The following is a 14,084-nucleotide window of genomic DNA, read 5'->3' as shown; positions in this document are numbered from 1 at the left end:
TGCCTCTTAAGTGTTTCCTGGGTTCCTCTATCTTCTCCTTTATGTCCCTGGAATTTCATACTTGGTCCTCTATTTACTTTGGACATCCTAAGTCAGTGTCTTCCTTTTCCATTACCACCTATACACCAACAACTCCCAAATTTACATCTTCAACTCAGACTTCTCCTTACCCTTAACATTCAGTCTGTCTTTATGTTTTGACAAATCCGCAGCCATCCCTTATGTCACCACTCACATTCCACCACTACACAACCCAGCTACTGCCTTAGATCAGAGTATCAACCCTCTTCTAGCCCTATTCCTAATGATCTCCTAATTGATCTTCCTGCTTCCAGTTTCATCTCTTTTCAAATATTCCCTTCACCCTCAATTCTTCTTAAACACTCCAAACCAAAAACCAAACCCACTGCCATCGAGCTGATTCCAACCTATAGCTACCCTAAAGGACAGAAGAGAACTGCTCCATAGGGTTTCCAAGGAGTGGCTAGTGGATTCGAACTGCAGACCTCTGGTTAGCAGTCAAGCTCTTAACTACTTCGCCACCAGGGCTTCCAGAATAATTCTAAGTGATTTCACCAAAGGATAATATCCCAATTCTTAATTCTAAGTTTTAGCACATATTTGCTTTCTACATATATACACACATGCATATATCATGAACTGTTTTTCATTTTCACATTTTAAAATGAAGTTCCAATTAAAGCTTATTTTTCTCCATCTGGTTTCCTTCTTTACTTGGAATCACCAAAAATGACCATCTTCCAGCATGATTTAGCCTCACGTAAAAAACACTTCCTGTATATATACTAATAACCTACCCCAAAAGAACACACAATGCACTCTTTAAAAAAATTCAGAATTTTTAAATGATACTTGTTTGGTTTATTTAAGCTAGTATTTTTAGAATGCTTATTGTAAAATAAAGTTTTAATTTTAGAAAGGAAGAAACCCTTAGGAGTGACAGTAGGAATATTTACATATCAAAGTATATATAATTCCTTATTGATACATACCATCCCAATGCCATAAGAGATGGATATGTGCTCAATATGGACCAAAATATATCATTTGGGTCCTTTTTGCCCACATCAGCCCACTTTTAATATAGCTTTCTTACCTTTCACTTTTGCAATAAGCATTTCTGCAGCATTCTGAAGATCAACAGAATTAAGATTCTGATGCTTATTCATTACAGACTTTAAAACACGGAGAAGTTCGTCCAGACGTATATGAATGACTTCTTTAAAACAGTCTTAAAAAGAAAAAGAAAAAAATTTAATTTGTTTCCAAAGCAGAGGTTCTTCAATTTTTGCCTATTAAAAGTACACATCTATTTTCAATATTGCAATTATATGTAACTTATACAGCCTTTAGAAAATTCTTAAACCATTTTAGTTCATTAAGATTTTTAAGGTCTCAGTTATGATCGATTTAGCACCACCTATTTTTTATATATACTTTATTAGATGTAAAGATCCAGTTTTCTCAGTCTAAATATGCTCACCAGATTTCCCTTTAGGCAACTTTGAGGTAAGTTTTTCTGATCTTATAGTTTTTATTATCATATACTTTCAACACATACTAACAGAGTCCAAACTCTACTATGTCTGACATATTGACCAATATTAAAAACACTTGTGTTGAATTTCCATACAATTGATTCTTTTACTATGAAATTATCACATTGGAAACCAATAACTCAAGGGGGATATATATGTATAAATGAGTCAGAATTGATGGCAATGGGTTTCGGTTTTTTTTAATCATATGACTTGTACATTTTTTAAACGGTGATATAATTTACATGTGATAATATGCATAAATCTTTATACAGTTCAGTGAATATTTGTGCTTTTTAGATAATGTGAATTAGTCTCCAGTGATGGAAAATTTGGATTCCAGATTTCTCCCTACTCTTAAAAAATCAAGATCTGGTTACACCAGGCCCACATTCTTCTGCACCACCAGCAACTGGTACAGAGTAGTGGCTGCTGTCTTATACGCGTGTTTTTTCCCTGTACCCATTTGTCTACCCCAAGCCCAGTCCACTCATTTACACAATCCCTGGCCCCTGCTGGCAGAGTTTTACAACCCTTTTAAATAGGTGACTGTATAATTTATCACTCAAAGATGATGATGACACGTCTGCAAGTGAAAATGGGTGCTTCTAATAATCATGCCAGGGCAATAGGCATATTCCAGGACCACCATTCCAGGCAAACCAGAAGTCACCCTACCATTAAAACCCCTGAAGTATTAATCCTCAAAAGTCTGAAAAGACAACCACCTTAAATACAGTACTCTGTAATTTTCCTTTCTGTATCTTTACACAGCACTAGGGTTTAATAATAAAAAAAGAAAATAATAGTTACCATTTACTGAGCACTTAGTATGTTTTTTTTTTTTTAGTATGTGCCAGGCATTGTTAAAAGCACTTAAAGGATAGTTTTTATTTAATTCTCACATCAACTGTATTAGGTAGATAATAATATCGCCAATGAACAGGTGAGAAAACCCAGGTACACTTAAGTTCACTAAATTACTAAGCTGTGGAGCCAGGATTTGAACCCAGGAAGTATAATTCCACAATCTATGCTCTCAATGTTATGGTGCCTCCCTAATGAAATGGTTAAAAAAACAAAAACCGCTTTTAAAATATAATATTATGTTAAAATAATACAATCAGTATTTTTCAGAAACATTAAAAGACTAATCAGTAGGAAGAAAAATTGTCTACAGGCTAAAAAAAGAAAAAATATTCCACATCATCCATCTAATATTCCACTTGTTAATAGTTATTACTGAGAGAGAGCAATGTGTAGAAGGGCAAGCAAGATAGGAGTGAGGAGGGGAGGCTGGTTATATCAGGGCAAGGAAGACTATCAAAGGTAGAGGCAACAGAAGATAGTGCTAGAAGTAGAGAGAACACAACGTCTTCCAGGAGAAAAAGTGACTTGTTCGTCCAAGAAATTTTATTAACAACAACAACAAAGTTGTTATGTGCTGCCGAGTTGGTTCCAACTCATGGTGACCTTATGTACAACAGAACAAAACACGGCCCAGTCCTGCATAACCCTCGCAATCACTGTTATGCTTGCACCCATTGTTGCAGCCACTGCGTCAATCCATCTTGTTGTGGGTCTTCCTTTTTTTCGCTCATCCTCTACTTTATCAAGCATGATGTTCTTCTCCAAGGATTGGTCCCTCCAGATAACATGTCCAAAGTAAGCAAGACGAAGTCTCAACGTCCTTGTTTTGAAGGAGCGTTTCAGCTACACTTCTTCCAAGACAGATTTGCTCATTTTTCTGGCAGTCCATGGTATATTCAATATGCTTCACCAACACTATAACTCAAAGGATCTTCCTTATTCATTGTCCTGCTTTTGCATACATATAAGGCTACTGAAAATACCATGGCTTGGCACATCTTAGTCCTCAAAGTGACATCTTTGCTTTTTTATACTTTAAAGAGGTCTTTTGCAGCAGAAATAGATAAACAGAAATAGAGAAAAAATGGAGGGGGAAAAAGTGCTGACCTAATCAACTCTGGGAATTAGTAGAGTCTATAATATAAAAGACAAAAGGAAGTACACATAAGCAATGTACTATAGTTGATAAAGCTGTTTTCCAAGGAGGTATGGGTTAATAATTCTGATGCTACTTTAAGTGCATACTGGAAATGAACAATGCAATGGATGGTGGGTGGTGGGAGCCATGTTTCTCAGTGTTGAAGTGGGAATTTACAGATAAACAAGAGGAGGCGGTTAGAATAATCCACGTGGCAATGGATACTTCAGTAGGAGCTTACGTTTAGCTTTATCTAGATACACATCTAAGTAGGAATATATTTATAGATAAGTGTATATACATATGTTAATATATATATATATATATATTTCTTTGGTCTGTCAACTGAGAAAGCTTATAAAAAACTACACCCAAGGAGCAACAGGCACACCCAGTACACAGATCTTGGTTTCTAATACCATTCTCCAATAAAAAGAAGCAGGGCTCCTAGGATTAAGGCAGGAAATATATAAGATGAACCTGGGGCATCTTGCAGTGCCAGAAAGTAAGGAGGTAAGATGTATATATACAGTCACCCCTCAGTATCTGCAGGGGATTGGTTCCATGACTCCTGCAGATACTGAAAACCTGGATGCTCAAATCCCTTATAAAAAATGGCATAGTATTTGTATATAAAGCTAGATCTAGGGGCAGGGACTGTGAGATGCCCACTGCGCATGTGCACCTACTCTGGCAGGTTCTGGTTTCAACCTGGGTAGGGAGTGGGGGGAGAAGAGGGCTTCGTTTTTCCTGGCCACCCCTCCCACTTGAGGAAGTAGCAGCAATTTGTGAGCATGCAGAGGCACACTCACCCCACAACGTCCAGCCCAAGGGCAGGGGCCGATCAGCAGAGCGGAGTTGGCATTTAGAACACAGGTGACACTTTCCTAATTGTTTTATTTTTGGAACTCTCTGGAAAATTCTTTCTCCCACAAATATTTTCAATCCGCAGTTGGTTGAAACTGTGGGTACAGAACCCATGGATACAGAGGGCCAATTGTATCTACATATATACATACATATATATGCACGCACACACACGTACACACATGTCAAAGAGGAACAGGAGCCAACTGAAAGAGGTCCTAATGGTCAAAGCTGGAAAATTACAGCAACAAAATAGAGTAATAGTAGATATTTACTATAAAATAAGCATCTATGAGTTCAAATTGATATAAATGACAGAAAAAAATAGATAAATGGGGGAGAAAAGACAAAACTCCTTTGCAAAAGAATTTCAAATAATTTATGTAGGTACTCTGTCCTAAAGGAGGGGGAGCATAACTCCTTACTCCTAAAGTGTGGGCTGCGCCTAGTAACTTTTTTCCAAAGAATACAGTACGGAAAAAGGGGGGAGAAGGGGAAGAGTAACTTGACCGCAGAGAAACCTGACAAACACTACCTCAACAGCCATAAATTCTATTGACAGTGTGCACCCTCAACATAATGTGATGAAAATGGCACTTTCACCTCTTTGATCTTCCTCTCCAAAACCTATAATCCCAGTCTAATTATGAGAAAAACATCAGACATATGCTCATAAAGGGGCATCCTACGAAACACCTGACCAGTACTTCTCAAAATTGTCAAGGTCATAAAAAACAAGGGCAGTTTAAGGATGACTAAAGGGGCAAACTATGGGAATCTGAATAAACTATCGATTTTAGCTAATAAAAATATACCAATATTGATTTTTTAATTTCTACAAACGTACCATACTATGTAAGATACTGGAGCCCTGATGGCGCAGTGGTTAAAAGCTCGGCTGCTAACCAAAACGTTAGCAGTCTGAATTCACTAGCCACTCCTTGGAAACCCTATGGGGCAGTTCCACCCTGTCCTAGAGGGTGGCTATGAGTCGGAACTGACTCAATGGCAATGGTTTTTGTTTTTAAGTAAGACGTTAATAGGGAAAAGTAGGTGTGGGGGCACATGGAAACTCTCTGTGTTATCACCTCAGTTTTTCTTTAATCTAAAACTGTTCTAAAATATAGAATGATTTTTTACAAATGAAATACAACTGGCAAAAATATTAAAATTTTTTTTTATGTACTGTTAGAATTTCTTCCCCATAAACACTTATTACTTTTATGACCAAAAAAACCCCTCATTTATCATTTTTTTTTTAATTCCTAGGGCATAAAATGAGTGTGTAGTTTAAAGATTGAGTGTACAGCTTAATAAATTACCTTAAAAAATGATGACTATTTTGTCTGTGCTGTAATTTTGGATGTTAGTAGGAGAGCTTTACTTGGTGAGGCAGAAGAGCATAGTAGCTGGAACATAGTAATTGTCGTTACTGCTGGTTGCTGCAGAGCTGATTCCAACTAATGGCAATCCTACGTACAACAGAACAAAACACTGCTCAGTCCTGCGCTATCCTCACCATCATTGGTATTTTTGAGCCCATTGTTGCAACCATTGTTTCAAGCCATCTTATTGAGGGTCTTCCACTTTTTCACTGACCCTCTACTTTACCAAGCATGATGTCCTTCTCCAAGGACTGGTTCCTTCTGATAACATGTCCAAAGTAGGTAAGACAAAGTCTCACCATCCTCCTTTCTAAGGAGCATTCTGGCTGTAGTTCTCCCAAGACAGATTTGTCTGTTCTTCTGGCTGTCTGTGGTATGTACAGTATTCTTTGCTAACACCATAATTCAAAGGCACCAATTCTTTGGCTTTCCTTATTCACTGCCCACCTTTCGCATGTACATGAGTCAACTGAAAATACCACGGCTTGGGTCAGGTGCACCTTAGTCCTCAAAGTGACATCTTTGCTTTTTAACATTTTTTGTTAGGTTGTTAGGTGCTGTCGAGTTGGCTCCAAACCATAGCTATCCAAAAAAAATCCAAGGTACAACAAAACAAAACACTGCCCGATCCTGCATCATACTCAACAATAGTTATTATCCATGAGCCCACTGTTGCAGCCACTGTATCAATTTGTCTTGGCAAGGGTCTTCCTCTTTTTCACTGAATCTCTACTTTACCAAACATGATGTCCTTCTCCAGGGACTGGTCCCTCCTGATAATATGTCCGAAGTAGGTGAGACAAAGTCTCACCATTGCCTCTGATGAGCATTCTGGCTGTACATCCTCCTAGACGATTTTTTCTTTCTTCTGGAAGTCCATGGTATATGCAATATTCTTCACCAACACCATAATTCAAAGGCATCTATTCTTCTTCCTCATTCATTGTCCTGCTTTTGCATGCATATGAGGTGATTGAAAATATCATGACTTGGGTCAGGCGCACCTTAGTCCTCAAAGTGGCATCTTTGTTTTTTAACATTGTAAAGAAGTCTTTTGCAGCAATGTACCCAATGCAATGCTTCTTTTGATTTCTTGACTTCTGCTTTCATGGGTGTTGATTGTGGATCCAAGTAAAATGAAATCCTTGACAACTTCAATATTTTCTCCATTTATCATGATGTTGCTTATTGGTCCAGCTGTGAGGATTTTTGTTTTCTTTATGTTGAGGTATAATCCATACTGCAGGTTGTAGTCTTTGATCTTCATCAGTAAGTACTTCAAGTCCTCTTCACTTTCAGCAAGTAAGGTTGTATCATCTGCATAACGCACGTCATTAATGATCTTCCTTCAATCCTGGTGCTGTGTTCTCCCTCACAGAGTCTAGCTTCCCAGATTATCTGGTCAGCATACAGGCTGAATAAGTACAGTGAAAAGATATAATCCTGACTCACACCCTTTCTGACTTTAAACCATGAAGTATCCCCTTATGCTTTTCAAATAACAGCCTCTTGGTCTATGCACGGTTCCTTCTGAAATCCTCTGTTTGGCTCTTTTACTCATCATTTCTTCCATTTGCTTTAGCTACTCTATGTTCAAGAGCAAGTTTCAGAGTCATTTCTGACACCTATTTTGGTCTTTTCTTTCTTTCCTGTCTTTTTAACGACCTTTTGCTTTCTTCATGTATGATGTCCTTGAAGTCATCCCACAATTTGTCTGGTGTTTGGTCATTAGTGTTCAATCTGTCAAATCTCTTCTTGAAATGGTCTCTAAATTCACGTGGGATATACTCAAGGTCGTAGTTTGGCTCTCATGATCTTGTTCTAATTTCCTTCAGCTTCAACTTCAACTTGCATATGCTCAATTAACAGTCTGCTCCACAGTTGGCCGCTGGCCTTGTTCTGACTGATGATACTGAGCTTCTCCATTGTCTCTTTACACAGATGTAGTCGATTTGAGTCTGTGTATTCCATCTGGCAACGCCCATGTATAAAGTCGCCATTTACGTTGTTGAAAAAAGCTATTTACAACGAATAAGCATTGATTTTGCAAAATTCTACCATGTTATCTCCAGCATTGTTTCTATCACCAAGGCCATATTTTCCCACTACTGAGCCTTCTTTGTTTCCAACTTTTCAATTGCCAGTAATTATCAATGCATCTTGATTGCATATTTGACGAATTTCAGACTGCAGAAGTGGTAAAAATCCTTAATTTCTTCATTTTTGCCATTAGTGGTTGGTGTGTAAATTTGAATAACATCCGTATTAACTGGTCTTCTTTGTAGGTGTATGGATATTATCCCATCACCGACAGCGTTGTGCTTCAAGATAGATCTTGAATTGTTCTTTTTGACGATGAATGAAAGGCCGTTCCTCTTCAACCTGTCATTCCTGATACAGTAGACCATATGACCATCTGATTCAAAATGGACAATACCAGTCCATCTCAGCTCACTAACGCCTAGAATATCCACCTTCAAGGGTTCCATTTCATTTTTTACAACTTCCAGTTTTCCTAGATTCATAGTTTGTATATTGCATGTTCCAATTATTAATGGAAGTTTGCAGCTTTTTTTCACATTTTGAGTCATGCCACATCAGCAAAAGAAGGTCTCGAAAACTTTACTCCATCCAAATCATTAAGATCAACTCTACTTAGAAGAGGCAGCTCTTCCCCGGTCTTCTTCTCAGTTCCTTTCAATCTGAAGGGCTCCTCTTTTGGCAGTACATGTGACAATATTTCTGTTGCTATTCATAAGGTTTACACTAGCCAGCTTTTTCAGAAGATCACCAGGTCCTTCTTCGCAGTCTGGAAGGTCTGCTGAAACCTGTCCATGATGGGTGACCCTGTTGGTATTTGCAATACTGGTGGCATAGCTTATAGCATCACAGCACACAGAAGCCACAGTGGTATGATAAACTGATAGACAAGTGGTGGAACACAGTAAGCCCCCCATAAATGTCAGCAGATATTTATGCTATTACTTTATACACAGTAGAAATAGGTTAGTAAAATAACATAGCTTAGGTCTGAAATGGAACCTAGTAGCTCTGAAACAAAAGAATCATCTGGGAAAATAATATAATTTGAAGAGTTGTAAGAAATTATAAAAACTTCTAGATTTCCTTTTCCCCCCTAGTCTTGTATAGCAAAGTCTCTTCTTTGCTTTTTTATCCCATATGTAAGTAAATAAAGCTAGTATATGCCAGTAATTCTGCTTACTCCCTAAATCCAAGGTCCAGTGACCACCTTGTGTCACTCAAGCATTGTACCATATTCTTTTTAAACCTGACATATGTGATGCTTAGAGAGAAAGGAAAGCCAGGCATTTCTATTCCCTATTCTGATGTTCCATGATAAAATCCCCAGATGTTAATATACTTGAGGAATACTTTAAGAATATTTCATCAATTAAGTCTAAGCTTAATTTCAAAAAGTGTCAACAATAACCATCATTATTCAAAAGTTAGTGCTGGGCAGCAAGCAAGATATTACAAAACACTAATGACCTAAATGTCTAAATAAACCAAGGTAATACATTCTGGCCTTCTCAGAGTCAATAAAATTAAATATATTGAAATAGATTTCAAAATTATTAAATATGTAAAAATTTTCTCAGTTTCAATTTCTAATATGGTAAACAGTAATAGACAAAGCCACATAAACAAAAACTGTTTGGGGTCCTCAATAATTTTTAAGAGTATAAAAAGGTCCTGAGAATCTCTGCTTGTTTTTTTTTTTTTTAATTAATGCAAAACACCCCAATAACTGTCAGCATAAATGTTTTACCAGCTTAAAATTTCTTTGTTCCTACAAAGAAGCACTTTTAAATAGATAATGAAGTTGTACCAAATTAACATACTGAAAAACAGTAACTGAGTTACTTAGGAGTTTCAGATGTATCTCAAAGTGCCCTATAAGTAATTCCAGTTTCCTGTGACTGAACAACTTCTGAAGCCTATAAACCAGCAGAAATGAACACAACAACTAAATAAAATGTTCAACACCAAGATTCACGAACTTTCATATGTATTTGGGCAGAAAGGTCAACTACCAGGACATCAGTATATCCTGACAGTATTTCACCTGAGACCTGTGTCATCAGCAAGTCCAACTATCTGTTTCATAACTGGTACTCGTGTTCCATTTTTACCACATATTTACTTCCCTCATAACAGAATAAAACTATCTCAAACTCTTTTTACAACACAAAAAGCCTCTTAAACTGAAAACAAAAAAAATGTTTAAAGTTTTGTTACTAGTAGCTAATTAAGCAGCTCCTTCATCAACACTATTTTTTCCCCCCTTCCAAAAAAAAAAAAAAATTAGCAGCAAAATGAGCAAAGCAAAAGAAAATGTAATTGTTCTCAAATACTGAGAAAAGGTAAGTGGCTGCTTGGTGTGATGGACAGATTTAGATTGAGAGGTGGGTTCCAATCCTTCATTTGCCACTTTCTTGAAATAAGCAGACAAAACTCTTAACTTCTCTGATTACTGATTCTTCATCAGTAAAATGGACTCAGTAAAAACACCTGCTCTATGTATTTTATAAAGTTGTTATGAATATAAAATATATTAACAGAAATGAAAAGTTTATAACGTATACATGTGTATTTACATAGCTATTATTACTATTAAATCTGTTAAGCACATCTGAAAACAGATCTATCTCACACAGAATTAAATTCAATAACAAATACAGCCAGGTCCCATAATATTTTGGCTAATGAAAAAGAAACACTAAAGTTAAGTTTCATTTAGATTTAAGTTTCAATTTCATTTGATCATAAAGTTTCAATTACTGAATTACTTGAATATAAAATAGTACTGTTGTTGTTAGAGGCCTTCGAGTTGATTCCAACTCATGGTGGTCCCATGTGTGCAGAGGAGAATTGCTCCACAGGGTTTTCAAGCCTGTGACCTTTCAGAAGCAGAGTGCCAATCCTGTCTTCTGCATGCCTCTGAGGGGGTTTGAACCACCAACCTTTCAGCTAGTAGTCAAGTGCTTAACTGTTTATGTACCCAGGGACTCTTAAATAGTAATGAGGATATATTTTGGAAAAATATTTCTGTAGCTGTAAAGTTAGCAATATTTAATCATATAACTAAAGGTATTTTTTAAAATTTTATAATGGCCACACTGCAAATGTAATGACTTTATACTATAAGGATATTATATGTATGAATATGACAGTCAACCAAAGTGTTAACACTAGCTATCTAGAATAGTAATGTGACTTTTAACTTATTGTTTCACCCAACTATGCCATTTATTTTCTGCTGCATTCAGCTTATCAAGTGAAAACAGATTAGGCAGCTCCACATTTTGGTTCTCATACATTAACACAATAATGCAGTGTTTATATTGAAACACTTCATGGAAATGCTTAAATAAATAAATGAAGGGGGAAAAAAACATGTTTTCCTTGATTAAAAAAAAAACTGACAGTAATTTTTAAAAATCAGTCTCTCTGGAAAGCAATGAAAACCAGGAGGGAAAAAAAGCTTCGGAAGTTCTTACTAGGAAACTCCCTTTTTTTTTTTTCTGTAATGACTTCTGAAGTTAAGGATAAAAGAGAAGCCTAAGGAATAGGCACCTTTCTTTTCTTCCAGGTACCTCAGGATTATAAAAATAATAAAAGCTGATTTTAAAAACCCTTATTATCTAAGAACGTTACACATACTAACTAACTCTTTTAATCTTCACAACCACCCTGTGGTATAGGTACTATTATCTCTCTTTTATGGATGTCAAAACTGGGGCACAGAGGAGGTAAGTAACAGACCCAGGGTTGTACAACTAGGAAGTGGCAGAATGAGGATGCCACCTCAGGCACTCTGGCCCCAGAACTTGTGCTCTTGGTCACTGTGATACTGCCCTGGTTAAAGAAGTGATGGCTTAATGACAGGTACTCTGTGTAATCTGTGATTTAACAGGCTATTAACTACCAATTGAATATGCCAGTTACTATTACAAGTGGTGCTAAGTTATGTATATAATTCTAGGCAAGTGCAGAAGAGGAAATTCTTACACACATAAGTAAGTTACCTGTATTTCATACTTCACTCCTCAAAGATTCATTTCACACCTACTAGCCACTAAGTCATACCCTGTTAACACTCACTTTCACTCCTATCTAAGTGATAGCCATTGGAAATTACTTCTACAGATGTTTACTGCTAGAGACAGCAGAGCAGGACCGATCTGAAGCTGGCAACTTAGCGTTTCTAATATTTCATAAAGCACCTGGCACACTGTGAGGGCTGAAAGTTAAGAAACAATCACCAAAGGGAAAATTAACACTAATTGAAATCTGTCTTTTTTTTAATACATTCATCCAGGAAAAAAAAAAAACAAAACTGCATTAACAGGATTTTCATTAAGACTTTGAAAATATTTGCAGAGCTTCCCCCTCGCAACAGAACATATTGCTTAATGGCATTAAACATTCATTTGACTTCTTCTGTTCAATAATTTTTTTTTTTTTAGAAAGTTAACATACCTCTCTTACCAGAACCAAAACCAAACCGATTCATAGTGATCCTATAGGACAGAGCAGAACTGTCCCACAGGGTTTCCAAGGAGCAGCTGGTAGATTCAAACTGCCTCGGAAGCTATCACTTATGAGGTCAGAGCTATGCTTGTACAAAATGAAAGTGACACTCTAAACTAGAAAGCCTTTTTTTAAACTACAGAACTTAACTATGTGAAACTGATAATCTTTTATCTTTTTTTTTCTAGTCTATTTAAAAAACAAAACAGAAAAACAAAGCGTCAGTCACAACAGCTTTTATGAAATCCATTTCAAAATTACATAGCATTACACGAACTGCTGATTTTCCTTCATATATTTTTTTATACCAACATTGGACACTTCCAATCACTGACCACGAGAAAAATTAGCTGTTTAGCACTATTCTTATCACCCACTTAAAAGCCTTGCACTTTTTAAATTCCCAGATTTTGAGCTTCCTTCAATGATGGTCCAATCAGGAAAGGATAGGTATGCCACAAAAAACAGAATTTAAAACTACTGTATAAACTAGAACAATAATTATTGTTATTTAGAATTCAGATCACATTATTCCTTGGGGGGCAACCAAAAACCTGAATTGATACACTGAGAGTATATTGATGTACATGTCATAATTAAACAGAACACAAATGTGTCGAGAGCTTGAGCATTTTAATATAAGACGCAAAATTTACCCCATAATTATTCATAACGCACCTTAATGACACTTGATAAACAAAAAACCCAGTGCCATCGAGTCAATTCCGACTCCTAGTGACCCTGCAGGACAGAGTAGAACTGCCCCATAGAGTTTCCAAGGAGAGCCTGGCTGATTCAAACTGCCGACCCTCTGGTTAGCAGCCATAGCGTTTAACCACTACTCCACTTGATAGAGATCTAAAACTTGAAATTCCACCTATGCCACTTGTATAAGACTAGAAAGTAACCTCCTCCTAGAAACAAGTAGTGTAAGGAGAATGACCAGATACTATCACTTATCCTATCAAAGAAAGAGTGAGTCTTTTCACAGTACTCTGAACTCCCACTTAAGCTCTCCATTTTATTTGTCAATAAAAAAATCAGAGTCAAACTGCACACATACCTTAACCCTATTAGGGGGCCCAGAGCTCTTCAGCAGACACTTGTTCTTTTAATCAGCTCAACAACTACTGCAATATGAGTTTCAAATTCTCACTCAGGAAATTTTCATAAACACTACTCCTAAGATCCCAATCCAAACCCACTGCTGTCAATTCCGACTCACAGCGACACTACAGGACACAGCACAACTGCCCCACAGTTTCCAAGGAGCGCCTGGTGGATCTGAACTGCTTAGCAGCCGTAGCACTTAACCACCATGCCACCAGGGTTTCCACTCCTAAGACAGTTACCATAAAAGCCTCATTTAAAAAATCCTAGGGAATGCGGTTGAGGATGCATGATATAATTTAAAAACGAACACTGAGCTGTTTTTTCCAGCTCTGAACTGTCAATATTCAAAACAACGTATGATCTCCAACTCCAATCAAATTTTAAACCACAGAATCATAAGACTGATAGCACCTGGGGCCAGTGGCATAATGACTTAAGCCAGATTCCAAAGTGAATCAGTAGCAGAACTAGATCTAGAACCTAGATCATGCGGTTCTCCTTCCAGAGCTCTTTCTGCCACCCCTTCTTATCAATCTGACCCAACTAAATAAACTGGCTAGGAACAGGTCTACTACTTCAAACCAAAGAAGGATGCGA

At 37.0% G+C, this 14,084-nt stretch overlaps 1 protein-coding gene across 5 annotated transcripts in view; it reads right to left on the bottom strand.

Annotated features, from left to right (window-relative positions):
* The window catches only part of ARHGAP29 (Rho GTPase activating protein 29), a 94,983-nt gene that overhangs the window by 43,488 nt on the left and 37,411 nt on the right, over positions 1–14,084 (bottom strand). For all 5 annotated transcript variants that reach the window (XM_049879738.1, XM_049879737.1, XM_049879740.1 and 2 more), the window contains one exon: positions 1,118–1,252. In XM_049879738.1, the coding sequence (XP_049735695.1) occupies positions 1,118–1,252 (135 nt within the window). The remainder of the gene's footprint in view (positions 1–1,117; positions 1,253–14,084) is intronic.

Source organism: Elephas maximus, chromosome 3 (assembly GCF_024166365.1).
Source record: "Elephas maximus indicus isolate mEleMax1 chromosome 3, mEleMax1 primary haplotype, whole genome shotgun sequence".
Lineage (NCBI taxonomy): Eukaryota > Metazoa > Chordata > Mammalia > Proboscidea > Elephantidae > Elephas > Elephas maximus.
The sequence above is the reverse complement of the archived record's forward strand: the minus strand, read 5'-3'. Positions and strand labels throughout refer to the sequence as shown.